The sequence below is a fragment of the Tripterygium wilfordii genome, chromosome 3 (genome assembly GCF_013401445.1).
Source record: "Tripterygium wilfordii isolate XIE 37 chromosome 3, ASM1340144v1, whole genome shotgun sequence".
Classification (NCBI taxonomy): Eukaryota; Viridiplantae; Streptophyta; class Magnoliopsida; order Celastrales; family Celastraceae; genus Tripterygium; species Tripterygium wilfordii.
In genome coordinates, this window is record NC_052234.1 from 8,556,972 (window position 1) to 8,584,710 (window position 27,739).

A 27,739-nucleotide genomic window follows, 5' to 3' on the forward strand; every position below is an offset into this window, starting at 1 on the left:
TTTGTGCCCCCTTGTTTGCCCTTTGTGGACCGTCAAAAGCCTTTCCAACTGTTGACATCCCACTAGGGGCAGCTAGGTCATAACACGTAGCCGACGGACCTTTTTTTTATTATATAAGCAGCCGACGGACCATATTTCGTGATTAATTTGGCCACAAACTCTGCTAAAAGTCTCTATAAACATTTTTTTTATTTTTGTTTTTCTTTTTAATCACAACAAAGATTAATAAAATATACACAGCCATGAAAGAATAAATTATATACACAAATTTGTTCCAACAACTGTTACACACTGTGCATCAAACGGCTCAAAACAGTTCAACTTTTATTTTTTTCCCCTGTGAATATAAAATTTTTGAACTCATAATATTGCATATGTATCATTTACTAGCTGCATACGACCAAGAGCCTTTCATATAGTTAATTAAATAGTTTAATCCATTAAAGAGTTATAAATGTGTACAAATTCTTGTGTGATATATCAATTTTGATGATACATTAACATTTATAATACACGACTTTGATCAATATATCAAATATACATAGGAGATTATACATGAATTTATAAAAATGAATGATAAATAAAGGTGAATTTAGAATGATAAATGTGACACATTCGTTTTAATGATATATTAACATTTTATGATACATGACTTAATTTGATCAATGTACCAAATGTATATAGAGACTATACATGAATTTATAAAAATGAATTTAGAATGATTAATGTGATACATGAACTTTAATGATACAATAACAATTATGATACATGACTTTGATCAATGTACCAAATGTATATATGTATATTATACGTGAATTTTTAAGAATGAATGATAAATAAAGATGAATTCTCAATGTTAGTTGAGAGGTATAATACGATGTCGTTTGAAAATATTCGTTGATGGGTATTTTTGTATTTTCGTTTTTCAGTTTTTTTAATCTTCTTGATTGAATTCCATCTTTATGGTGGTACCGTGGCACGACTGTCTACGTGTCTTAATTACCTATTTATCAGGTAACTTAGTACAATAATTAAAATCTAGGTTATGAATTACAATAATTAAAAATTTAAATCCCCAAAAGAAAAATATCTGATCTGGGTCAGTGGTTAACGACCAACTCGGGAAGGGCCAACAACCATTATATGTAAAATACCTAAACCACCCCTGGATTCATATACCGAAAACGCCCCTGAGTTTAATATATAGACGACGAAGCAGTAACCAAGGCGAGCACGGAAGAAAGAAACAGAGGGAACTGCAATCGATCTATGCAAGGCGGAGCGAATCGCTTTGATCATCGTAGGTTGATAATTGTTGTCCAAAAGTCGGTGGATTATTATTAAAGGAATCGAAGCTGAGATTATGAGCTGCCCTGACAAGCTGTGTTGCTCGTCCAATCTGAGCCGCCTGATTTCAGGCATCTTGATCTTAATCCTTTATCATTCTCTCCAGTTAATCTCCAATTTCTTAATTCCTATACACCCTTTAATTTCTAATTGAATCTACCGATCGACCGTTCTCCGAATCTTCGCATTTCACAAGTAAAATTCCACCTTTCGTTGATCAAAGTATGCTTGACATGGACCCCGATGACGATTCGTTCTCCAACAATGGCTTTTTCAATGGTTAGTGTATTCCCTTCTTCAAATATTCCGATACTCGTTTTTGTGGCTGCTGTTTATGTGTCTGCAATTATGGGTCCGATTAAGCTGTTCTATATCAATGCTTTTGTTTGAATTTGAATTCTGGCAACAGAAAAACTGAATGTTGATTTCTGCATTTTCGCAATTGGGCAGGATTACTACCTACTGTGATTGTGATTGGCGGTGGTATTTCCGGGCTTGCCGCTGCTCGGATCCTTTATGATGCTTCTTTTAAGGTAAATCATATTTCCTTATAAAAAAAGTTCACTCCTATTTTATTTGTTGTTGATGGTTTTGCCTACATGTTAGATTTTTTTATCATACATTGTGACTTTTTTAGGTAATATTGCTGGAATCAAGGGACAGACTTGGTGGCCGAATCCATACTGACTACTCATTTGGCTGTCCCGTGGATATGGGAGCATCATGGAAAGTTGATTTTCCTTATCTCTCTTGCCTTTCTGAGTATATATATATATATAATTATATTCCGGAGTTAGTCAATCAGTATTATAACAAGGATGGAAATCCAAACTTGTCATATTTAAGAATCGAAACAGAATAAGCCGAATGTTATGTTTTAGAATAAAAACAGAATAATCTCTCTTTATCTTTTGTTTGCCGATTGCCAATACAAATTCATCCTGAAGTATGCACAGTACAGCAACGCATCTTCTTCTATTGATGCACCCGGTTGTTTCATGGCTTGCTTTTCATTACCCACACAGTTTATATGTTTCACTTTGGCATTGTGGGAAGACTTTTTTATGTTGCACTAAACAAGCTCTAAAGCAATTATGTGTTAAGTGGATTTTTTTTGACAAAAAGAAAAAATATTGATTATTTTTTTAAGATATTGCTGACGGCATTTAACTATGCATCATGTTTTGTGCTGATAGTCATAACTCAGTCATGAACATGCTTACAGGCATAAGGTTTCCTGGTTGTCATTTTTTGGACATTAATGTTGAGTTTGCGTTCTATATTCCCTCATGGGAGCTTGTGTGAAACATATATACATATGTAGTTTGCTGCTCTATGCTTGCCTTAGTTTAGAATCCAATTAAATGAGCATTAAGGCGCTTGTTAATTCTGTCTTGGATATTTTACAGGCTACATGGGGTTTGCAATGAGAATCCTTTAGCTCCACTAATACGAAGTTTGGGGCTCCCACTGTACCGTACCAGTGGTGACAACTCTGTGTTGTATGACCATGATTTAGAAAGGTGACTAATTTTTGGCTGTTAAATTGCGTCTTTCTATTTGCACTTTGGATGTCATATATTTGCAGCCTTCAACGAGGTCCTTTTTAGCCTTCAACAAGCTCCTTGTAATATTAAAACTGATGTTTATACTTCATAATGTAATTGGTATTTCAATTTCTTTTTGTTACTATGTATATTAACGTCTTAACAAGAATGATCTCCTTGAATTATCATCTTCCACTTAAGTCCTGAGTCTAAAGAATGGTTGGGTTAGGATAATACTTGCAAATACTACCTTAGTTAATCTAGTTGTTTGAAATAGTAGATTGATGAATTCAGTTTAACATTTTGAAAATCATTCAAGGCAGCTGAAAAATTAATTTCTATTGCTTAGGATTTACTTGGTCAAAGTTAGTGGACAAAATGAACTCTAATTTCATTTGCAACTATGTTTTGTAATTTTTTCCTAAGGATCTAGATTTCATCTTTTCAGCTATACACTCTACGACATTGATGGGCGCCAAATTCCCCAACAAGTTGTTATTGAAGTCGGTGAGACATTTAAGAAAATTCTCAAGGAGGTATCACTTTCTACCTAAATTCTAGGTTCAACTGTTCAAGACTTCTTTTTTTTTTTTCAGTGGTGAATCTGCTTTGTGGTAGTTTGCCGAATTACTTGTGTATGTTGGCTTCTTTAGACAGAGAAAGTACGGGATGAATATGCCAATGACATGTCCGTTCTGCAAGCAATTTCAATTGTGTTAGATAGCCATCCCGAACTGAGGTATTTACAAAATGGAATTAGTTTTGATATATATGACCTATAGAATTATCTTTGAAATTGGAATCTTTTAGAAGCGTTGACATTTTATTATTCTCTGCAGACAAGAAGGACTTGCCAACGAAGTGCTACAATGGTATATTTGTAGAATGGAAGCTTGGTTTGCTGTGGATGCTGACATGATATCACTGAAAAACTGGGATCAGGTAATGAATATATCGGCTGGTTCTTAATTTAGCTGCCAACATAGGAGTGGTGCTGGTAATTGCCTAGGAAAGATGACATTGATGCTTAGTAAAAATTTTCTTGTGTGTGTGACTGGCTATATATGTTTTTTTTTTCTGTGCAGTGTCATTCCTAATAAATTTTATTTGGTTTGCATGATGGATCACGTTACTTGGCACTGTTAAATATTAAAATTTGATCCAGATCACCATCTTCTAGTATCCTGCTTTGACAGAAGTTTTTAGGATCAAACAGTAGACAGGTAGAACCTTTAGGAAGGGAATTTTCCATGTGTGTGAAAAGAAAAGAAAAGAAAAAAGACGGTTTAGGAGGTAGTTTCCTCCTGCTTCCAGTATCATTCTTAATAAATTTTATTTGGTTTGCACCAGGGGATTACTTCACCTGACACTGTTAAATATTGGAATTTGATCCAGATCACCATCTACAAGTATCCGGCTTTGACAGAAGGTTTTAGGATCAAACTGTAGATGGGGGAATTTTCCATGTGTGTGAAAAGAAAAGAAAAAAGACTGTTTAGGAGGTAGTTTCTCCTGCTATATCAGGCAGTTTGTAACTTTACGACTTTGAGATGTTTGTCTGAAGGTGCTTGGGGAACTAGCGAAGCTCCATTGTTTAAAACTATGTAGCACGGACACTCTGTTTTGGTCAGAGTGTCGTGTGGGACACGGACACATCCCGACACGCTTAAAATACGTCTGGGACACGTGAAATTGAGTATCCGATTTTTTAATTTTTTTTTTGAATATTGGACACGTTGAGGACACGTTTTCGTCTTTTATTTTTAATTTACTAAAGGATTTTTTAATTTGTTATAAGATATTTGATTTTTTAAATACTTTAATGAGTCTTATAACATAAAACGACAACCTATCTTCTATCGTCTTCTACCCTTACCCTATTTTATCGACGACTACCCTATTTCAATGACTGCCGAAGAAGATAATCGAAGAAAACTATACGACCACGACTGTTGACAGAGATTGACGACCAAATAGAGACAGAAATCTACGACAAAGGCTGTTGTTCTACACTACAGATATCGAAGACCATCAAAGGTTAGGGTCTTTGATTTGATTTGCAGTGAACACCTGCAGTTGTTAGGTTTTTGATTTGATACACCTGCACTTGCTAGGTTTACGATCTGATTTACAGTGAAGTAGTGAACACCTGCACCTATTTTCGATTTGAATGGAGAGTTTATGTTTGTATTATAGCATACTAGTATCTGTTTGGATTAAACCAGAAAAAACCTGCACAGTTCTGCCTATTTTCAATTTGTGTGCAGAGTTTGTGTGTCTATTCTAGCATCTATATATATTAAACCCCTGTTTTGAACTATATTGATTGAAATGAAATATATATATATATATATATAATATAAAAAATTATTCAACGTGTCCGTATCTTACTTTTTTGAAAAATCACGTGTCCGTGTGTCTGTGTCGTGTTGTGTCCGTGTCCGTGCTACGTAGGTTTAAAAAATATGATATTGGCAAGGACAGGTTTGAAGTCATTGTGCCTATTAAATTGGGATGGAATAACCAAAAAAATGAAGGTGCATACAATTTAGTACTGTGCTATTTAATCCAAATCATGAATACACTTGTCAGAGACCTTCTGCTGGTCTAATGAGCGTAAAGTGCCCATTAAAAGGCTCATGTATTTTGTGGGGGGGGGGGGGGGGGGGGGCCTCCCATTTGTCATCAGTTTAACATCAGATTGCCTTCCTCCAATTCATGGTAGTGCTTCCCTCTATTCAAGGTGGTGATGCCTTTAAAAAGTAGCATACAGACATCCAGGCCCCATGCTATAAAACACGAATATGGTTATATTCTTAGAGGTGTTTAAAATTGTTTAGAATGAACTTTTTATTTTTATAAAAACTTGTGATGTCCATTATGAGATCACAAAATACAAAAAAAAATATTGACACTATGTGATAAACCATTTAATAATCGTTCTAAGGTCCATTATAATTTGTATACAAAAAAGGTCATTATAATGGATTTCTTCTTCAATTTGTCTAACCTAGCATACTATCCATGCACTGGACTCTAGCTTTTTTTAAAAAAAAAATTATTGGTGCACTTTATTTTGATCTTCAAGTGCTTGATTTTACCTTTAAGAATCTTGGAGAGCTTCGAGCAAACAGAAGTATGTATGCATGCTCATTTCTTTCATATTTTTTGGTGGGCCAGAGTGCATGTGATGTGACCTGTTAATGTGGCATCAGCTCAAGTATGTCTTTAAATGATTTGCTTGCATGACAGACAATATTCCTTAATGTGCAGGAGCAAGTTCTTTCTGGAGGTCATGGACTTATGGTTAAAGGTTATGACCCAGTTATAAAGGCACTTGCAAGAGATATTGATATACGCTTAAATCATCGGTATGCTTCCCAGTTTCTTCTTGAAATTTGAGAATATCCAGAAACACAAGGATGAACCCCAGGAGATAGCACTAGAAATGAGAAAGCTAGTTAAATGTGTGCTGATAAAATGGTTTTTATGTCACACTCAAAACCAAATTGTTCAAACTTTTGAGTAGTTAAATTAGGATTTATTTCTTTAAATTCTTCTTGATGCACCTGATTCCAATCTTGTTTCTCATCTTGAATATGAAGGTTTATTTTGTTGAACTGTGTTGCTAATATACTATTTGGAAACAACGAAATGCTTTGGAACAAACATTTTCCTTACATTGCTTCTTGATCTTTGTCTTCATTAACAGGGTTACGAAAATATCCAGTTTTTTTAACGAGGTTATTGTCTCAGTTGATGATGGTAGAAAGTTAATTGCTGATGCTGCCATAGTAACCGTACCCCTTGGAGTTCTTAAAGCTAATTTAATTCGTTTTGAACCGAAGTTGCCAGAATGGAAAGTTTCTGCAATTTCTGATCTTGGTGTCGGCAGTGAAAATAAGATTGCATTGCGATTTGATAGTGTCTTTTGGCCAAATGTGGAACTCTTGGGCATAGTTGCTCCCACATCCTATGCTTGTGGTTACTTTCTAAATCTTCATAAGGCTACTGGCCATCCTGTCCTTGTCTATATGGCTGCTGGGAGGTTTGCTTATGATCTTGAGAAGCTCTCAGATGAGTCTGCTGCAAACTTTGTGATGTTACAACTCAAGAAAATGTTTCCTGATGCAAAAGAACCGGTAATTCCTCATTTGGAACTAGTCTTTCAAATACATAAGAGATTGTTGGACCAATAAGATTTGTCTCAAAATTAATGCTTGGTTGACTGCTTTGGCACAGGTTCAATATCTTGTTTCACGCTGGGGAACTGATTTGAACTCCCTCGGTTGTTACTGCTATGACAAGGTTGGAAAGCCTGCGGATGTGTACGATAGGCTTCGAGAGCCCTTGGATAACATCTTCTTTGGAGGGGAAGCTATTAGCATGGACCACCAGGGTTCTGTGCATGGAGCTTACTCAGCTGGAGTTATGGCCGCGGAGAATTGTCAGTCTTACATCTTAGGAAGACTTGGCAATATGGAGGAGATTCCACTAGTCCCTTTCAGGACTGAAAATCTTGAAGCTGCATGTCCCCTCCAAATTTCAAGAATGTAAACTTTTCATGTTTGCTGAATTAAGACTTAATATCTGATTGAATAATTTTAATCCGTTATGCTGATGAATCAACTGGAACTTTTGCACCTCAAAAATTACCTATTATCCCAGTATTTTTTTGTGATCATCAGCTTGTGTTTGTTCAGAATCAACAATGAGATGAGTGGTTCAAGTCTCCCACAACCTTCCTCTGCAGGACAATAATGGGAGGTCATTGTCCTTGTCCAGGACAATAATGGGAGCCATCCCATTCAAAAAAAATAATATTGGAAGCCATAACGGGAAAGATTTTGTAAAATTAATAGGGCTACATGCCAACATCCCATTAATTGTTTATGGACCCGACTTCTGACTATGCGTGAGAGGAGAGAGGCTATGGAGTGATTTCTTGCTTCACTTTTTCAGCCTTAAGGACCTCAACATTCTGAATGAGTTTCCTATAAAGTTTCCAAGATGCTTTCAAAAAAAGAAAGACTAAAGACTTAAAAAGATTAATTTCCAATGAACAACACTTTGCTTTTCCATGAGTTTTCTCTCAAATTCCAAGATATTTCCAGTGCATTATCACCCCCCTTTGTGTGTGGAAATGACTTCTCACTATTAGATTAGTGACAGGCAGTGTGGAAAGTACTCCAACTGAAGTTACATGGAAATTCAATATTCATTGCACACAAAGTGGAGAAGACTTGTTTTTCTTATTTATTAATAAAATTTGAAAGCTATTTGAATTAGAAGTTCAGTTTAATTAATTAGTTAATCATGGAATTTCATAGAAATTTAGGGATGATTGACCATTTTCTCTATGCAACACAAATAAAGAAGACTAAAAAGAAGCAATTGCACCGGCCAAATTAGTGCCTAGTTTCCCACCTAATCTAATTAATTCCATCCATTAAGGATTACCAATACATTCTTTATAGCAGACAAAAAATGACCAAATACAACAGATAACAATAGCATGCATGTGTTCAATATAAAGTCCAGAGTGGCTAGGGATGGTAGAATACACTTTATATGAATCAAAACTTCATATAACTTTTGTACAAAAAACAGAAGATAAATTATATTAATGGTATCTTTCAACAGACAAGGCACCAACATCATCTTTCAGTATTTAATTTTGTATATAATAACCACATGCATGACTTCATACACTCCCCAATGTGTCAAATTATACACCCTTTGTTTTAAAACCTAAAACAATCACATAAGCCAAATTTGTCATTTGGACAGTTCATATGGATATAAACTCGGACTATTAGATCCAATGCAAGGTTGCAAGAGTATTGCTCGCAATGGAAGTCGAATTCAGTACCTCTCGAATACATACGATTTTATCAGAAAAGGGTTCACCAACTATGCTATGATTGAAGTGGTGGTTGTTTGAAATGTACTTCTCTGATCCTAATTTTGTTCTATTCATCTTTTAATGTCATATTAAAAAAAAAATAGTTTGTGCACACGCAAGTATAAAAAAGTGTCAAATGGCCACGTGCACATAGCTGCAGGCGCAAGTTTCTGACATTCAAAACCAACAGCTTGTTTATTTTACGTACTATATATATATATAGTCAACTTGGCGTATATATATAGAATAATTCTCCTATGTTAATAAAAAATGTGAATTAAATTTGTGAATCTACTTTTCAACCATAGATGTGATGGGTCCCATAAAAAATTTATGATCCCCACTTTTATTTTGTTTTATTACAACCATTGGATTTGAAGTTCACAAAATTGGTTCACATAGCAGAATATATATATATATAAATGACCATTCATTACAATAAGTGACATGTATATACATACCAAGATTCATTAAATAATTGGTTACAAATTAGAGAGGTGGGCAGGCATGTTTGCCAATTGTCTTGTGTAATCAAAACTACGAAGACACGGTGGGGTCGTTGTATGAGATTTATGCAGTAAAACACACACATATATATATAGATATATATATATATATAGATATAGATATATATATATATATATATATATATATATTTATTCTTGTATATGCAGCGTCGGTGGAATGGGGGCTCCAATTATTCCCTAAAATTATGTTAAATCATGAATTAAAATATGTTATTGAGTATTTTAGTGTTCATAATATTAGAACATAATGGATTTTGGGGAAAAAAAAAATTTAAAACCCTAAACATTAAAAATTAAGCCGTAAACATTAAATCTTAAACACTCATTTGTAATTTCTAAATTCTAATATGTCATTTATTTATAAAAAAAAAATTCATGATTTAACATATTTTCCATGGAGAATTTGAATCGTAATTGGAGTCTCTCCCATTCCGTGTAGGTGTAGCTAATATCCACATTAGCTTGATAGGAAGGAGAAAAGGGGATCATTGTTTGAAGTTGAGGAGTATATTTGGCCCCAAAAAAACAAAGTTTAGGGGCTCAATTCGCCTATAATAAAATAGTTGGTAACACAATTATTTTTCAAAATTTTCTTAAAAAAATTTGGTCATATAATGGAGTGACCGCGGGCTCGGGTATCCGAAACAGTTTTACTACTTGTAATAAACAAAAATTACCTTATCAAGCAAACTTGTTCCAACATCCATCGGCGATAACAAAAGAGAGTGAGAGTGAGAGAGAGACAGAGGCGATGCCCGCACATTTAGATCGTCTGTACTTCCTGGTCAACATTTGACACCGCATGACAGATCATCTGGAGATTATATATTATATTATATTAATATCGAATCAAAGAATATCTCAAAAAATATATATATCAAATCAAAAAATATATATATCAAATCAATATATTTGATCAGCTAAACTCATAGCATCCACAATGGGAAGAATTTGAAATACTTGAGATGATACTTTCTTGATAAGTTAAGTGCTAGATGTTCATAATGGGTATAATGGAGTGTATTTCAAATACTTGAAATGTTACTTTTTTGATAAATATAGTGCTACATATACACAATGGGTGAAAAATTACACTTGAAAATTTAGTTGTGGAAAAATGATACTTGAGAGTTGGAGTATGTATATAGTTGATGAATAGTGAAGAGAGAGGTGATGAATAGTGAAGAGAGAGGTGATGAAAAGGAGAGAGAGATGATAAAAAGGAAGAAAGAGAATATGAAAAGAAGAGAGAGATATGAAAAAGAAGAGAGAGATGATAAAAAGGAAGAGAGAGAAAATAGAGAAAGTGAGTATGAAGTGTTGGAATGTATGGAGTGTTGATAAATAATGTATATTGTGGAATTCACTCATCCAATTAAATTGTGCCACGTAGGATAGATGAGAAGAGAGAGAATGATTTTGAAGTGCTGGATATTTGGTGCATCACTGTGAATGCTCTCAGACATCTTTTGACGATGTTTATTTGATAGAGAAATATCCTCGTTCGGTTCTGTTACCATATGCTACATATGATCGTCACTAATGAAAAAAAGAACTGTAACTTGTACACTTGCCACTATTACATGTTTTCAACAATTTATTGCTATTTTTTTTTAACTAATAGAAATTAATAAAATATAACTTTTGGCCACAGATGTCGTTTTAGACAAACCCTCCTATCATGTACATTGTACAGTATTAAACCAAACTTCATTGATTTAATGAACAAAACAAAACACATTTCTTTGTCGACAATAATGATAGCCAAACTGAATTAATCCAAAAACTCCACATTATTCTTAAACGACAGTAATTTTTAATTTTTTTTTTGAAGAAGAAATATTACAAGTTTTATTTGGAATTGAGCAGTGTTTCAGAGACGAGACAATGGCAGATTGGGTCGTTGTTGACGAGGCAATCTTGATGTCTTGTCGTCGGAGACGACGAAAGTTGTCGCCAGAGCTTTCAATTGGAACTTCTGGATCTTATTTGTAGAAGTTTTGGGTAATTCCGCCATGAATACCACCTTTTTCGGAACCATGTAACCTGGCAAGTTTTTGCGGCAATAACCAGCAATCTCACCTTCTGTCACATCATCGATTTTCCCCGATGTGGGATTTTTCTTCACAACAATGAAAGCACAGGGACTCTCTCCCCACAGTGGGTGCGGCATTGCCACCACCGCCGCCTCCAGCACTCTCGGGTGATTGTAAAGCACATTCTCCAATTCTACACTGCTTATGTTCTCACCGCCCGATATGATCACATCCTTCGATCTGTCCTTGATTTCTAGATACCCGTCCGGATGAATCACCCCAACATCGCCGGTGAAAAACCATCCGTTCTTGAATGCTTTCGCTGTCGCTTCTTCATCTTTCAAGTACCCTTTCATGATACTACTTCCTTTGAGCACAATTTCTCCGATTGTTTTCCCGTCGCGAGGCACACTCACCATTGTGTCCGCGTCCTTTACGTCGACATCGGAGAGTGTGAGCACGCTGAGGCCTTGTCTCGCTTTGATTTTGGCTTGATCTTCGATTGGTAACCGATTCCATTTCGCTTGCCATTCACATACAAGCGCAGGCCCCGTTGCTTCAGTCAGGCCGTAAGCGTGTGTAACGTGGAAGCCTAACTGTTCGATCTTATGCAGCAGAGAAGCAGGCGGTGGAGCGCCGCCGGTTAGGATTTGAACCGGAGAGGTTATTTCACGGCGTTCCTCCGGTTTGGCGTCGAGTAGGATGTTGAAGATGATTGGTGCGCAACACATGTGAGTGACCTTGTGGAGCGCGATGTTGCGGTACATGTCAAAGGCGGTTGTGGTGCGTGTACAGACGTTTGTGCCGCCACGCGCGGCCACGCCCCAAGTGAAGGTCCAGCCGTTACAATGGAACATCGGTAGGGACCACAAATAAACAGCTTCGGTCCCCATCTCCCACCCCAAAATCAAACTCAGTGTGCTCAAATAAGCTCCTCTGTGACTGTACACCACTCCTTTCGGCTCCGACGTCGTTCCGGAGGTGTAGTTCAGAGCGATCGGATCCCATTCGTCTTCGATTTCTAGAGCAACGAAATTAGGATCGCCATTGTTGATGAGTTGTTCGTACTCGTGTACGCCGAGTCTTAGTCCAGTCGGGGAATTGATGTCATCAATGGCAACCACCGCCGGTGTGCTCGCCGACTCCGCCATCAAAATTCCGAGAGCTTCTCGCGCGACCGGTACGAATTGGTAATCGACGAAGAGCATTTTCGCTTCGGAGTGACGAAGAATGGTCGCCACGTTCTTCGCATCAAGCCTCGTGTTGATTGTGTTAAGAACTGCTCCTGCCATCGGCACCGCAAAATGCATCTCGTACATGGCAGGAATATTCGGTGCTAGAACCGACACCTACATCAACATAAAAACAAACAAACAATAATCATTTCCAATTCCGGGATTTTATTTTACTGTAAACCAAACATAGAAATACATGAACCAACCAATACATATATATACATATATATACACGTACAACATTGTTCTTGGCGATGTTGAGTGAAACCAGAGAAGAAGCGAGACGGCAGCATCGCTGGTAGGTCTGACTCCAGGTGAAGAAGGTGGATTCATGGATAACAGACACACGGTTGGCATAAGCGAAGGCAGCTCTCTTCAAGAAAGTTATAGGTGTAAGAGGAGTATAGTTTGCTTCACATTTTGGAAGATTATCCATTGCTGAGAGAAACAGAGACAGAGAGGCAGGTGGTGGATAGTAGACAATAGTTGTGTGTGTGACAGAGAGAGAAGGGGGAAGGCCCTCTTTATAGGATGAAGAGGCCTCGTGCCTTTGGCAAGTAATAATAGTGTCATCAGGTTTCACATTTTTTCTTGACCAGAAAAATAAAAAAGCAAAGCGAAAGAAAATGGATTTTTTAAAAAGAAGGGGGAAAAAAACAACTGTAGAAGAGGATGGCGGAACATGTCAACTTTTCTGCAGCTTTTGCATAGAAATGTTGAGAAAATACACAAAAAATGAGTTGGTGAGGGCTTAATTAGCTCAAGAGAGAGGAAATTGATTTAAAGAGATTTAAAGAGAAAAGATTTTATTAAATTTTTACCAAAATATTTCCTATTAAAAACGGGGTCCGAATAAGTCAAAACTTATTTTACCTTTATTGTAATAAAAAAAAAGGATAAATTAGTAAATTAAAACCTATTATGAATGATCCGTGTATTTTGGTTGGAATTTAGAAAGTAACGAAATTACGAAGAAACTACTTTGTTCTTAATATATGGAGGGGCAGGGGCACTAGTTGAGGTCCACTGCAGTTTGGGTGGAAATCAAGTCAGTCTTGTTGAAGTCAAAATAAATTAGTGTTTCACACTCAACTAAAACATATTAGGTGGATCATTATGTGAACATTTTTCTTTTTGTGGTTGTTAAAATTAACGTAAAAAAATTGTTGTAAAACATGTGTTTTGATCAGACAAGTTGGTTTGACAATATAGTTAAAAGTAGTTTTGCTCTAGGTGGTAGTCCCATTAAAAATATAGTTAATGTAACGGATGTAACTCTGTTGTTGTTTTGCATCAGACCGTTCAGACAGTTTCTCTACCAGTCTTGACGGATCACTGCTACCCATATTTCTTTGTCCTTTTAAACTCCTTTTTTTGATAAAAAAATCCTAACATTAAATCAACGGTGTATATATAAACCTTTATTTCAAATCTTTATGTGAGAATTCATATATATATATATATTTATTTATTTTTTTTTTTTTTGATGTATCAAAATTTTGACCGATTGTGAATGAAGTTTCTCGACCAATTGGTCAACAAACAAGTTAACGTTGATGGTTGGTGCCACATGATCAAAGAAATATATACATATATATATATATAGACTAAATTAAATTTATATAATTGTATGATTATGATAATTAATGATCATAATTAAGTGTTTGTTAAAAACAATTACGCTATGTTTGATTGCACCATTCCAATTGGAACTGGAACTGGAACTTTCAATTTCCATTCCTAGCAAATTTCCGCGTTTGATTTGGCATTCCATCTCAGAATGGAACGGCTTATTCCTTTCTTAGCCAGAATTAAACTTTCCGGCATTGGACTTGGGAATTGATAATTCCGGGAGGAACGGAACATGGAGTTGTATGTACAAAAGACCACCTCATCCTTCTTGAGAGATGAGATTGTATGGATTTGATCCTTTCCTATTTATGACCTGAATCTGCAACATCTGGTAGAAAGTTTATGATTTTGATTTACCCGATTCGCATACTGGTGTTTTTTTTTTTTTTTTTTTTTTATCCTTATGAATTGTGCAGTTTATGATTTTGTCTATGTGGGTTGGTTTATTGACTAAATATCTTCTTTGAACCATGCTTGTCAAATGTGGACAAATATTCTCCTTCCATCATTTCCACCAGCGAAATCAGTACTGAGAATCCATAGACCTTCATCAGTTCTTGCATTAGTCAATAGTTAAGCCATAGGAGACAACATAGGTCCTTTCCAATTATTCTTATTTGTAAGTCATAGGGCCCTCAATGGGTTGTTCGATTCTCGTGAATACATCGGGCTCTCATGGTTTTGTTTCTCCCTAATTAGTAAGTGGGTCAAGACCCAACTTACTTAACTAGGAAAAGTGTTTAATTGATGTTAAGGGGTGGCTTTAACCTTTATTGGGGAATGTTCTCACATCTATTACCGATGTGGGACTTCTTACATTGCTAGAACTCATAACCTCTTTAATTTTGAGAAAGTGAGTACCCAACTCACGATCTAGATTATTTTCCAAACTAAAGAGGTTAGTTAATTAACCATTAATGCCATTAATGTTCACGTGAAAACGTAGAAATATGAACTAATCAATCGTGAGAGTTAAAATGAAAAAGGGATATTCCCATTTAATATTATTCATTAACAGCGTATATACATATATATGGAATTTTCTGATTATATTTTAACACAAACATTTTCCCAGGAAAAAAAAAGAAGTATAACTAACAAAACTCGTGAGAAGTAATTGATAACATAAAAGTGAGGAAAGAAAAAATCAGAATATTTTGTGGTGATGAAAGGTTATGATGGATAGTTAGAAGGAATTTTGAAGGTCATGGTCCATGGAAATGAACATGAATGTCTGCTACTTTTCAATATATATATAAGTCAAAATCACGTGAATTGTGGCTCATCAGTCATCCCCTCCACTGCACACATATCACGAGTATAATTAAAGCCTTGTTCACTAAACCTACTAATTCAACACATAATGCATGCAATTGTCCTTTTATGACCGGTACAAAATTTTACCCAATGAAGGACACCCTCCACTCCAGTGCCCCACTATGATATATTGACATAAATTCCAAGAATATGGAGACTAAGAATTTCTGAAAAGACTTATATATTGTTGAAGAACTGTTATTTTACATAATTACTAGTTCTTTTGTCACTGCATGGCTTTTCGATATATATATATATATGTATATTATAATCTTTAATAATTATTAGTAGAGATGTTATATTAACTGAGTAGTTTATTTACTGAAGATTTCTTTGAAGTACTCTCCATGTGTCTTGAATTATGTTTACAAAGGTAAATTCAATTTAATAATATATATGTGGGGGGCCTTCTTTGCCGCGGTTGGAACTGGAAAACACGAGACTTTGAACGGTCAGTCAAGACTCTGGAATGTGTGTATGTATCAGTGTGTGTATAAATATTAATCAACTGGGGATTAAAAAACAAAGGTCTGTTTCAACAGGAAGAAAAAAAATGGTGGTTGTAATCTTTTATTTAAAAAAAAAAAAAACACAGAGAGAGAGGGGGAGGATCGATGCTGGCAGTTGCAAGTTGCAATGGTTATGAAATTTATTGAAAGTAGACAGACTTTGAAGTTCATTATTCCTTCCAATTTGTTGTTAAAAAAATCAAGTCAATGTTCATACTAACGAAGTCATATATTTTTTCCTCAGTTAAAAGTGTTTTTTGTTCTTTTTTAAAGAGGTCTTGAAGATCGAAATATAGTCAGATTGAGAAAGAGAATTTGAAGTTCCAAGACACTCGAGCCACCATAAAAATGAATTACAATCAAGAAGATTAAAAAAGAAAAACACAAAACCGATCGTTGTTGTACACTCCTGGGTGACACCATATTTCATTGGATATTTTCAAAAACTGAACGATACCGTGTTACGCCGGACTTTTTCGGATTAAACAAACAAACATGAAAGAAAAAGCAATATGAACAAGACAGTTCTGGCCGATTGAGAACTTCTCCAGACAGATCTGGAAGTAGATCAAGATTTATATCCAAATCCAACTCCACCTAAATCATGACTATCCAAACTTGATGTTGGAGTTTTTAACTCATAACATGTTAAAAAAGGATCCCCAATTATATGACGTTCGTGAAGCAAAACCATATCTCAAACGGAATTTTGGGGAGAAAACCATGATATTCTCGGAGTTCTTATTTAACAGAAAAGCAACATGCAAACTGAAATAAAGAACTAGAAAAATGGGAGAATGGAGGAGGAAGAGAAGATGGAGGTCTTCTCCTCCCCTCAAATCTGTACGGAGGAGAGGGAGTTTTAGTTGAGAGAGAAATTTCAGAGATAAGAGGAGGGGAAACGACTCTTGGGCTCTAGCTTTTACCATCGTCTAGTCTTATTATCATGTGTTTTAAGTTCATTCACACCTCTGTATGTAGACTTTAATTATGCCATTCGTATTTTAACATCCTTTTCATTTAAATACATGCTTATTCGAGGGGTGAATGAAAAGCTTTTATTATTCTGGGCCCAAAGCAAATTCCTTGTCTTCACTTGACATTTTCTGCCATGGAACACACGCTCGAGTAGTGTCCAAATGTCTTTAGGGCTTAAGGCCCCCCCGCTCAGACCATTACACGTCCTCCGCCCATCCCAACAAGACGTAAAACAAACAAACAAAAGAGGACAATCAAAATCCATTCAATTGAGAATCCGTCGCAGAGAGGGGAAGATACAAGGATCTTCAGGAGGCATGTGACAAATCACATTAACATAATTTCATATCCTTCAGAGGATAAACAGTCCCATCATAAGTTTTCTGAGAAAATTTTATGGCTCCTGCAAATCTAAAAGATTTCAGACTTTCAACAATGGACGATTCCTTTTAACATTTCTCCAAATATACTCCTTACAAAAGAAACCAAAAGCACATAAAACCTTGTCATCCCAACCACAATGAACTTTTTTGAACATACACTAACCACAACCTCAGAGCGTTCCAAGACTGACTGGTCGGTCTAGGACATGTCCCGGAATCTGGCAAGTGCCTTCTTATGAATCAGAGTTTTGTAACTATCCCCAGCATTCACTTCAAGGCCAGGGTCCTTTTTCTTCTGGTGGCTCCCAAGTCCTGCTCTCCTATCTATGGCCTGTGCTTGAACCGGTTCTACCATTCCGCTTCCATCCTTCCCTAATCCCTGTTGCGTCACATCAAGCACCAACAACCACCAAAAAAAACACAAATTCCCAAAGTGTAAATGTTAGAATTCGGATGTGTTAATTGCTTTAAACAAACAAGGACCACCTGGGATCTCAACAACGCAGTTCTATCGCTACAAAACAGGTCAGAAAACAGAATGTCCTAGATACCAGTTACATTTTAGATGTATATGTTATTGAAAAAGAAGGAACACGATCCAGAGGAAGTTTAAAAAAAACTGACTGCTATACTGGTGTTCTTCGTTGTAGTATGTAGGCAATATCACCTGAAATTCTTCTTGTCTTTGACAAAAGGAAATCTTTTCGGATACATAGCATGATTAAGGGAAAACTTAATTTTTTTTTTTTTTTTGAATAGAGGGAAAACTTAACGTTTGACCATTGGAGGGAATAAAAAAAGACGAGGGAGGGAAGTAAAAGAAAAGAAAAGAGGCACCAATGGTTAGGGTTCATATGTGGCAAAACTACAAACCATGCAAGTAAAGGTAAACAACTCCCGTGCACAAGATTGTCACAGTGGGCGGGGCAGGGTCGGGCCAGGCAGGATGTACGCAAACGTTACCCCCACATAATATGTGGAGGAGGAGGTTTCCATGCATTGAACCTGTCAACTCTAGGTTGCAAGTATCAATAGAATTCGACTAATTAAGAACAAATGGAATTGCTCCAAGTACAAAAGAGGGAAATTATACCAAGCCTTCCTGCCAGCCCATATTGCGGAGCATTCGGTTGCCCAAGTTGTTCTCATCAATTGCTTTGTCCGCTGTAATCACCTCATAACTCTGAGCATCAGCATCTCCAAAGCCACGTCCTCCACCAACACCAGGTGGGAATGGCGTGGGATCCAAAGAACCTTTTCTGAGTGCATAATCTCGATCTTGAAAGTTCACAAAGGGTTGAAACAGGGGGGGGTTCTCACAAGTTAATAGAAATATATAGAGAAATGCTTGCAGAAGACCAGTTCAAAATAAAAACCGGGCCAATGGGTCGATATGTGGCCAAGGTTTACTATGACATAAAAAAAGGATAAGAGGAAAGAATGACAGATAGATACAGCAATCAAGTATCGAACACATAAGTTGGTATGACCATAATCAGGGGAGATTCCCAAAAGGTACATTAGACATGCTTACTTGAATCTCCAAGCCCAAGGTCAGAGAGATCATCTCCAATAGCAGGTGATGAACCATATAAGCTTCTCCTCTCAGCTGCGCGATCCCTGTAGGTTGTCTGTGGCTGTTCTTTTGGAGTAGAAGTATAAGATGGCATTTCTGAAAACCTCCTCTTGCCACTCCCTGTAGCCACAGCTGGGGAATAAGAACCCAGTGCCGAGGCATCTGTTCTGAAAGGCGTAGGAACTGTATGCAAATCTGCATTTGTTGCAAAAGATGAACCAGCAGCAACAGTTGAGGTGGAGACTCCAGCTGATGATTCTGAATACGGAGTTTCTGATTTCACTACACTTCTTCCAGAACCCCTTATAACCCCCATTATAGTTCCACCAGAGCTGTTACTCACAGGCCTCGACGCACTCTGAGCAGAAAGTGTGGTGGTGGTTACCCCAGAACTAGATAGCATATTCTCCTTTGCAGTCATAACATCAGATTTCAACTTGCTCTTAGCAGGCTGACCACCTGAAAACGGTCTGTCATCACCTGGAGCAGATGACTGATTGTCATCAAGAGCCACTCGAGTTGCTTGGCCTTCATGACTCCTCTGCTTCCACATTGTTAAGACATTATTCATTTTCTTTTTGTTTGCCAGGATACTGGTCTTTGAAGCAAGTTTTATCTCTTTCAACTTCTCTCTCTCTTTTTTCTCTGCAGCTATTGCTGCAGTAGCGGCAGCCTGGACGGCATCTGGTAAAGAGGCAGCCTTCTCAGTTGATGTAATAGTAGCAGCAGGTGCAGAGATTACTGCTTTTCTGTTACTGGAACCGTCTGAAGCCTTCGAGTTTTCAGCTTGTTTCCCAGCTGTGCTGTTGTCATTTTGATTTGTGCAAGGAACATACTGCTGATTTTGTTGGTCATATGAATACCAAACTCCATTATTCCCATCATAATAGAGACCTGCATACATGAGAATGTGAAAGAGAATCTAAGCAAGCAGGTAGGGTATTAACATAAGAAAAAAAAATCCTCAAGAAACTTTAGTAACAGAGATAACAATACCATCGCAAAATAGTTAAATTTTATATAAAGCAATTCAGTTGGTAAAGGACGTAACCCTTCAGCAACCATTTTTTACCCTAAATATAATTTATGAATTATGATATAGAAGGACAGTAAATCGCTTCCGAAGTTCTTGGCCCTATAAGATGACTTGGGTCTATTAGGTGCTATAGTGACTTTTAATAAAGTGCTTACACGAATGAGCTAAGGCAATAAGAGCTTCCATAAGACAGCCAGGATCTGTATGATATGAGGCTAACTTGATCGTTTACTATATTAGCAAAGAAATTTTATACTGATATGTAATATATAATCCATATTAAAAAGCTAATTTGGTTTAAATTAGTAGACGTAGACAAGTTTTCCATGTTTTTTACCAAACTCCTCATTTTATTATTCTTTTTATTGCCAAGCAGCCTAAAATGTGTTTCATCTAAAAGAAGCTTTGAACCTCTAAATCTAAATTTAAAAGAGCTTCTCATAATAAAAATGCTTGCACCAGCATACCAAGCATGACCTTAAACACATCACGGTTCAGTTACTTAACCATCAATTTACACCATGGACTCTTTAGCAGAACATTTTCCCCACCCGAAGTAGAATTGGATACTTACAGAAAATACGTGTACATTTCACTGCATGAACAGCACAAATAATGGTTAATCGCATCAACAACAAGCACCACCCAAAGACATATACAACTTCCTAAAAGGTTCTCCAACCAGCTAAGTGTCTTGGAAGCACCTGACTTTATGTATGTTTCACAATTAGCTAGACACCTAACAAAATAACGCAGATAACAATACAAATGCTTTTTAGTTTTTGTGGCTCAAAAAAGAACAAAGAAATAAAGGAGTTCCGATCCAAAATTTATAGTAGTCCAATGCACTTAAAATTTTACAGCTTCTCCTTCAGTTTCCATAGAGATATCGCACCAAACACAACTCCAGGGAATGTTAAAAATTCATGGAATCTAGAAGCACAACTCATTCCTACCCGGATGGATGTTTCCGAGAAGACCTACGCTTCTTAAGCTTCACCAGGTACAATTACAAACAATGCACAAATAACAAGGGAATAACTTCCACATGGAAAACAAAATGCTGAGTCATGCCTAAAGAAGTTTTCTTTAAGCAGGTGCCCAGTTTCAGAGAGCAAAGGGCATCGATAGCAGCTCAGCGTGCCTCTTTTCACCCTAAACACACCTTCAGTGAATATGAGAGTCCAGAGGAAAAAAAAAATTGATACGACAACCAACATAGACAAATTAGCAATTCCGCAACATTTCAAAGTACGTCTGCAAAAGAACATTCACAACATAATTCACTAATGTAACCCCCCAAAAAAAAACTCCCGAAAATGAAACATAGCCACAGTTTCAGCTCATCACACAAAACTGCCTTGTAAGAGGTGCTAGAGACAAGTTCTAGATGGAGTGATAATTAAAACAGAATCTAGAGATGTATTCGCAAATGATGTAATATTTGAAGTTGATCCTGCGACAACTTCAATCCTATCCTTGCAGATGTGAGACTGTGAGAGTCTTAAGGTGAAGGATCATAAGCTCATTGGATATGTGATGCCAAATAAAAGAAAAACTGCAACCCAACAAGTAGAATCTTAAGGGAAGAGTTTGAATCCCAATCACCGACAACCAGTCAGGAAAAAGAAATCAATTTGTATTTTACAATATTTCCCTATGCAGATTTACAAGAAATGCAATAAACGAAGACAAACCTGTATTTCCATCGTAGTAGAACCCGGAAGCAGCATCATAGTAATATCCAGATGCTTCATCCCAGACAAAGCCAGACTGCGGAGCAGAACTATCGTTTCGAACTGTACCATCCCCACCATGTTTCTCCAGCCCGCCATTAGATTGTTTATCTTCAGGGTTATATTCCTTTGGCGCCCATCCAACAGCATCATACTAGGACAAAAGTGATAGAGCACGTATTATCAATATCATGTCAATCCAACACAAGTCATCACGCAATTAAAATAGGAGAAGAAAAAAATCCAAACAGATGCATCAGAAATGTAAGCTCAATATGATCATCGGAAGTATAGACAAAGTACCTGTTGAGAAAATGCAGCTGCCTCAATGGCAGCAGCAGCAAGGCTGCTTGAATGTGAAGAAGCCGATGCCCCTGAACCTGGACCTAGGATGCTCTTTGCATACGCTACTCTTAAGATCTGCCCATTCTTCTCGAGAGTTGTTCCATTTGTTGCTTCAAGAGCTTTGGTAGCATCTTCCACCTTGAAATGTCAAACAAATTGCTATAGGTCATGCATCTAAGCAAATCTAGCAAGCAATAGTATACTATTAGATTCCTTGCGATGTACTCAATCTTTTGACAATTAAAAATCTCACACAGAAGTGAAAAAAAAAGACCAAGTAACCACAAATATGAAAACAGGAAATTAAGCCCCTTGCTTAGTATTGCAATAAGCCAATGTGAAAAGAACTAGCTATGCACAACTACCCAACTGGGCTTCGTCTCCAACCACAAAAGAACATACCGAATGGAAGTGTACAAATGCAAATCCCCTTGAAACATGGGTAAATTTGTCTCTGACAAGGCGAAGATCCTGCAAGTCACAATATTTTCTGAAGACATTCTCAAAGGAAAAGGAGTGAGTTTAGACTAATAATCCTGCATTCTTGTACCTTGATTGGAGCATGTTTGGAGAATTCATAACGAAGCATTTCCTCATCAGCATTTTCATCCAATCCACGAACAACCAAAACATGAGTAGGACCTGATTAATTTTCGATTCATTAAGTTACAAAGCATATTAATTTTCACAAAAGGCCAGCTAAAATGAATTAATGGCTTAGACCAACCTGCTTCCGATCCTTTCCTTCCTAATGCAGCTGGATTTGATAAAGCGATATCAGCTGGTGGAGCATCATCAGTTCGCGGCTCATTACACTGCAGCAACAGGCATAGGGGATTCACTAATTTCATACTAACAAATATAAAGTAACCTCATATAGTTACAAGCCTCCATTGGCAATAGACATGTAAGTTTAACTGCGAACATTAAAAAAAATAGAAAATGCACACGAAAGCCTCTCGGCCTGATGGTATACATGAGGCCAAGCCAGAAGAGATAAAATAACAATGTTTGTCAAGCTGTCAGAGGTAATAGGAAAAATTCAAAACAAACAAAAGAGAACCTGAAAACAAGATGTTCGCCGAGCAAAGTTGACACAACCACAAATGATGCACATCCAATCAGATGGAACTGTTATACTTCTGTGGCTAACATGGCCGGATTTCACAGCATTCTCTTGACCAAAAGGTCCACCTGCCCCTCCAGTTGGCTTACTACTACAACAAACCACAATGTCAAGCAGCAAGAATCACAGAAGTCAGGAGTCACCATTCAGGCAGTTAACGAAAGTGACCCAGTTGCAAATTTTGATTTTATATTTTTATATTTTAGACAATTATCGTCAATTCTACATGTATTTTTTTTTTTGAACCACGATATTGCTTTAGAATTTGTTTCATAATATAGAAAAACTATAAGTTTCAAGCCATACTATGAGGAATATAAAAGTTCAGCATACGGCAACCTAGTAACAAAGACCTCAATCTATTACTTCATGACCATTCTATACCCTTAAACTGTCTGCAAATGCACTTCAAATATGCTAGCAGGAACTTTATAGCAATAAAAGTAGGGTTAGACAATTGTGTGACGTACAGGTTCATTTGTCAGCATATCAAGATAATGACATTATCCAAAAACTAGTGAGGGTAAAAACTTGCAAGAGAGAAATCTGTCAGGTTATATGCCCATGCCTTAACAACTCTTTTATTCTTTTTTTACTCTTCAATTCTGCTGTAGGGTATTTTTTGAGGGGAGGATACATATGGTCCTATACTTACTACTCAGAGTAGGGGATACCTATACTCAAAGAAAAGCTTCCTGCCATCCACAACAATACCATCACCGCCTATCTTATCCATCATCATACGTGCAGCTCCCTGTTCAACAAACAGCCTCCTTCATATGCCATTCATCAAAATGAATGCAGAAAAAGAACAAAGTTAACCATGATAGATACCACAGAAGGAAAATCTATAAATGCAAATCCTCGAGAGATGCCGGAATTTCGCTCCTTGATTACGCGGACATGGCGCAGAGGTCCCCATTCAGCCTAATGGTCAAACAAAATGCGATATATAAGGAGAAATGTATATTGAAAGAATGTAAGAACAAATAATACAATGGTAAAACAATTTACAAGAATCTGGTATAAATCCTCTTCAGTGATCTTTTGTGAAAGACCCTTAACAACAACAGTAGCAGAAGGTGCCTGCAAGAAGACAGCAGATCCGTGTAAACAAATTCAGGATGACAATGATCAAGAATATGCGATTACTTTTGAGTGTAGGAACATGCAGTAACAGTACAAACATACCACAGAATAGTGTTCTCTATGACGTTTCTCCTCCCGGTCCCTTCGTTTCTCACCCCTCTCATATCTCCCATCATCATAGCTATCTTCTCGATGACTACGACCACGACTTCGACTTCGAGAGGACCTTGATCTGGATCGATCATCTTGTCCACGAGAACGTGACCTCTCATGCCTTCTATGAGGACTCTGATCTCTGTCGCCGCTCAACCCTCTCTTATCACGTTCCCTATCACGCCTCCTCCAAGTGCCATCTCTCTTGCCCCCTCTGTCATAGTCAGAATCATAACTATTCCGGCCATAATCATAGTCCCTGTCATGGCTGGCCCCCCTATTTTGATGCGAAACGCGATGCTTGTAGTCATAGTCATCATATGCATAATCGTCACGGTCACGTCCACCAAACCTAGCAGGTAAATGATCACTGTAATTATCAATACTGCGGTAGCCATCCCGAAATTTGTCATATTCTTGAAAAGCATCTGGGTCACGATAGGTTTCCATCTCATTGTAGGAATCAGCGTAAGGTTTCTCATGTCGCCTAGATTCCCTGTCAAGTGGATATTCTTCCTCGTAACTTCTCCGCCTTGATTGAGGCCAAATGCCAGGAGTATGAGGTGGAGGTGGATAATTATCCCTATCGATAATGTCACGGTGGAAGGCATTTCTTGGGTAAAGGTTGTCCCTTGAGTATCTTTCATCCAGAAACCTCCTCTCATCATACGAACCACCGCCACTGCCAGAAAAGGCACAATATGGGACGGAAGAGAAATACAAAATGTGATAGTGCTCAAGAAAATATTAAAAAGCACAAATGATGCTGCCCCATACATTCAAAAATAAGAATTCTTATATAATCATGCACGGAATGCATACAATGCCATATTGATAATTTTATAGAAAAGTTTACCCATGAAAACTAATAAGAGCCCATGATGTGATAAGCATCATCAACAGTCAACACTCACCGAAAATTTGGCTCCTGGACTGCACCATACCCTTCCAGAGCCTGTGGATTCAAGAGAATAAGCTATGTCAGCAACAACATCAATCACGTAGGAGTTTAGGCTAATCCAGTCCATATCCTCAATGGCCCAACGACTTTCTCTCTTTTTTTTTCTTTTAAGATGAGAGATGAGATGACGGAAAAAAATGGGCAATCACATGATCCCTAAAAATTCTTGTATTATCATCCCATATATGTGATTATTAAGGAGGAAACCACAATTACGCTGTTATTATCCCATCCTTGGTGAAGACCAAAGCGACCCGGATCCATATCTGGCAAGCAAAAACCCGTCACGGTTAACCCCTGCAAGGCTCTCGATGGTGTCTCAGAATGTTCTAAATCCTTTTCCTGTAATATATGCACAAACAGATACAGTCACACCTCGATAAACCATGAACCATTAATTCCCATGACTTGGCCTTGGCCTCGGCCTCTTTTACATAATAAGTCGAATCCGCAAAAATCAAATCCTTTCCAGAAATTCAGAAACACCCATCTTCCAATTTCTCTCTCAGTCAACAAAAGCCATCAGCATACAATTCAAGAATATTGTCCACACAATGTACAGTGAGTAAAACTTAATCAACTCCAAGAAGTAATGCCAATGTAAAGCAGCACATTAATAAAAGTGTCAACATTTCTCAATACCCATAAATGTCGCACAAACGCCAGCAAAAACCACCGGTAGAATGCTACTGTGCTAAAAAAACCACTCATGGGAACTAATTACCCCAAACTCTGGACACATATAAGCGAGGAAAAACCAAAATAAACAAAGTATAATGATTACTATGGGTACGCTAAGTAGCTTTTGAAATCCATAGACAATTCAGCTCATACAACCCAAAAAAATCGAAACAAGGAAGGAAAAAAAACAGCGATCCAGTAACAATTAACCGCATCTTCGATCATAAATTACGAGCAATCAAGTAATTACGCTAAACTGTGAAATCTCAATCTTTCCCCTGGCTCTGTTCCCTAAAAAAGCAATGAATTTGAAAGATGGAGACCATGTACGTACCGGAAGCAACAACAGCTCGGATCGGTTTGGGACCAATTGATCTTGTTTCTTCAACTTCTTCTTCTCCCTCCTTCGTCTAGTTTCTCCTTAGGGTTTCTTCTTTTCTCGGGTTATGACCTATTGAGAAAACCTGAAAGGCTGGAACGACCGATGGGGTCAGGTTCAGGTCACAAGTACAGCAGCCGCGGCGATTTTAGTATAGGCGAGAGAAATTAAAAAATAAAATTATTTTTCCTAATATGTACATTTTCTAAATGGGCTTATCGGCCACCTAGCCCAAAAGGCCCATAGATCAAGATCTGGGTTTTGGGTTGAATAATTTAAAGCCCAGTGACTTTGAATAGAAATATTTATTATCCAGTGACAAAATGTAATATTTTTATTTTGAAGGGTAGATAATCACAAAGCAGGCATTCATCAATCATCATGGTCATTAGTCATATTTAATGATAATTATTGGGGAGCTTCTCTTTCTGTAATTAATTCTGCATGCCCAAAAAGTTTTTTTTTTTTTTTTAACATGGTACCCCCATTCATGTGTATTGCATGGATTAACCATTAGTTTAATTAATGAGAAATATTTTTCAATTAAAATATTGGGGAAAGATTCATGCTGACGATAGAAAATATATATATATATATAACACTTCTTGTATATACCAACGGCTTATTAGATTACCCTCTTTTGAAATGGGGGCGTGGGGATTCGAACTTTGATCACCACCATTGCCTTTTTTTTATGAGCCAATCAAATGTTTTTAGGATAATATAAATTCTAAGTGTATGGATCGTCATATCCTCTCCAAACTCAAAAGATTGATTGATGACCATAACTCGTCAAGTAAGTCTGCCTGGTGATCTTGTTCGCAATCTGTTTTAATTGGTTTTTTGGGTATTAGTAAAATGACTAAAATCAACCAATCGATTTTGGTCGATTTTTTTTATTTTTTGGGCGTTAAGTTGGGTTACTGAAATTCATAAGAGAAATATTTGAATAGAGGAAGATGATTACAAAGTCATACCTTTTTTTTTTTTTACATATCTAACCATAGATGGTATTGTTGAGTAAAGGAATAGGTTTTTAATTTGCAAAAAAAGAAGAAGATAGAATCATTATTAGAGAAGAAAAATGCAATGCACACAAAGAAAAAAAATACATCGAGAAGCAATGGATTATTTGTAGGTGTCGGTGTGGTAGGAAACATCGTGTTAATTCTCGAATAACACTTTGGTTAAGCGCATAGAACCTCACCAAACAATAAGAATCAATAAAAAAAATTTCTGAA

The 27,739-nt window shown here is 36.9% G+C and overlaps 3 protein-coding genes across 10 annotated transcripts; 1 reads left to right on the forward strand and 2 right to left on the reverse strand.

The window, feature by feature from the left end:
* Positions 1-1,217: 1,217 nt before the first annotated feature.
* LOC119994994 (probable polyamine oxidase 4) lies at positions 1,218-7,578 on the forward strand. Its single transcript, XM_038841347.1, has 10 exons — positions 1,218-1,626; positions 1,798-1,880; positions 1,985-2,073; positions 2,757-2,870; positions 3,343-3,430; positions 3,548-3,633; positions 3,734-3,836; positions 6,168-6,265; positions 6,607-7,036; positions 7,137-7,578. Exons 1-10 carry the CDS (start codon positions 1,572-1,574, stop codon positions 7,449-7,451), a joined length of 1,461 nt encoding a protein of 486 aa, XP_038697275.1. The 5' UTR covers positions 1,218-1,571; the 3' UTR covers positions 7,452-7,578.
* Positions 7,579-11,023: 3,445 nt separating this feature from the next.
* LOC119989440 (trans-cinnamate:CoA ligase, peroxisomal-like) lies at positions 11,024-13,096 on the reverse strand. Its single transcript, XM_038834963.1, has 2 exons — positions 12,836-13,096; positions 11,024-12,711 (listed from the first exon to the last, which is right to left on the reverse strand). The coding sequence occupies exons 1-2, from the start codon at positions 13,031-13,033 to the stop codon at positions 11,200-11,202; spliced, it is 1,710 nt and encodes a 569-aa protein (XP_038690891.1). The 5' UTR covers positions 13,034-13,096; the 3' UTR covers positions 11,024-11,199.
* A 4,183-nt stretch (positions 13,097-17,279) lies between these two features.
* On the reverse strand, positions 17,280-26,644 carry LOC119985707 (SUPPRESSOR OF ABI3-5). Of its 8 annotated transcripts, none has more exons than XR_005465132.1 (17): positions 26,454-26,644; positions 25,655-25,780; positions 25,392-25,432; positions 24,427-25,159; positions 24,250-24,321; positions 24,070-24,162; positions 23,910-23,989; positions 23,173-23,326; positions 22,837-22,924; positions 22,660-22,751; positions 22,512-22,580; positions 22,068-22,247; positions 21,726-21,918; positions 18,951-19,886; positions 18,510-18,694; positions 17,536-17,795; positions 17,280-17,436 (listed from the first exon to the last, which is right to left on the reverse strand). XR_005465132.1 is itself a non-coding variant. In XM_038830104.1 (16 exons), exons 2-16 carry the CDS (start codon positions 25,700-25,702, stop codon positions 17,616-17,618), a joined length of 2,814 nt encoding a protein of 937 aa, XP_038686032.1. In that variant the 5' UTR covers positions 25,703-25,780; positions 26,454-26,644; the 3' UTR covers positions 17,354-17,615. The 8 variants fall into 8 exon arrangements, 6 of the variants coding, with proteins under 6 accessions (XP_038686032.1, XP_038685999.1, XP_038685982.1 ...); XR_005465131.1 differs by having other exon boundaries at positions 17,280-17,444; XM_038830104.1 differs by having other exon boundaries at positions 17,354-17,795; positions 24,427-24,829.
* Positions 26,645-27,739: the final 1,095 nt, after the last annotated feature.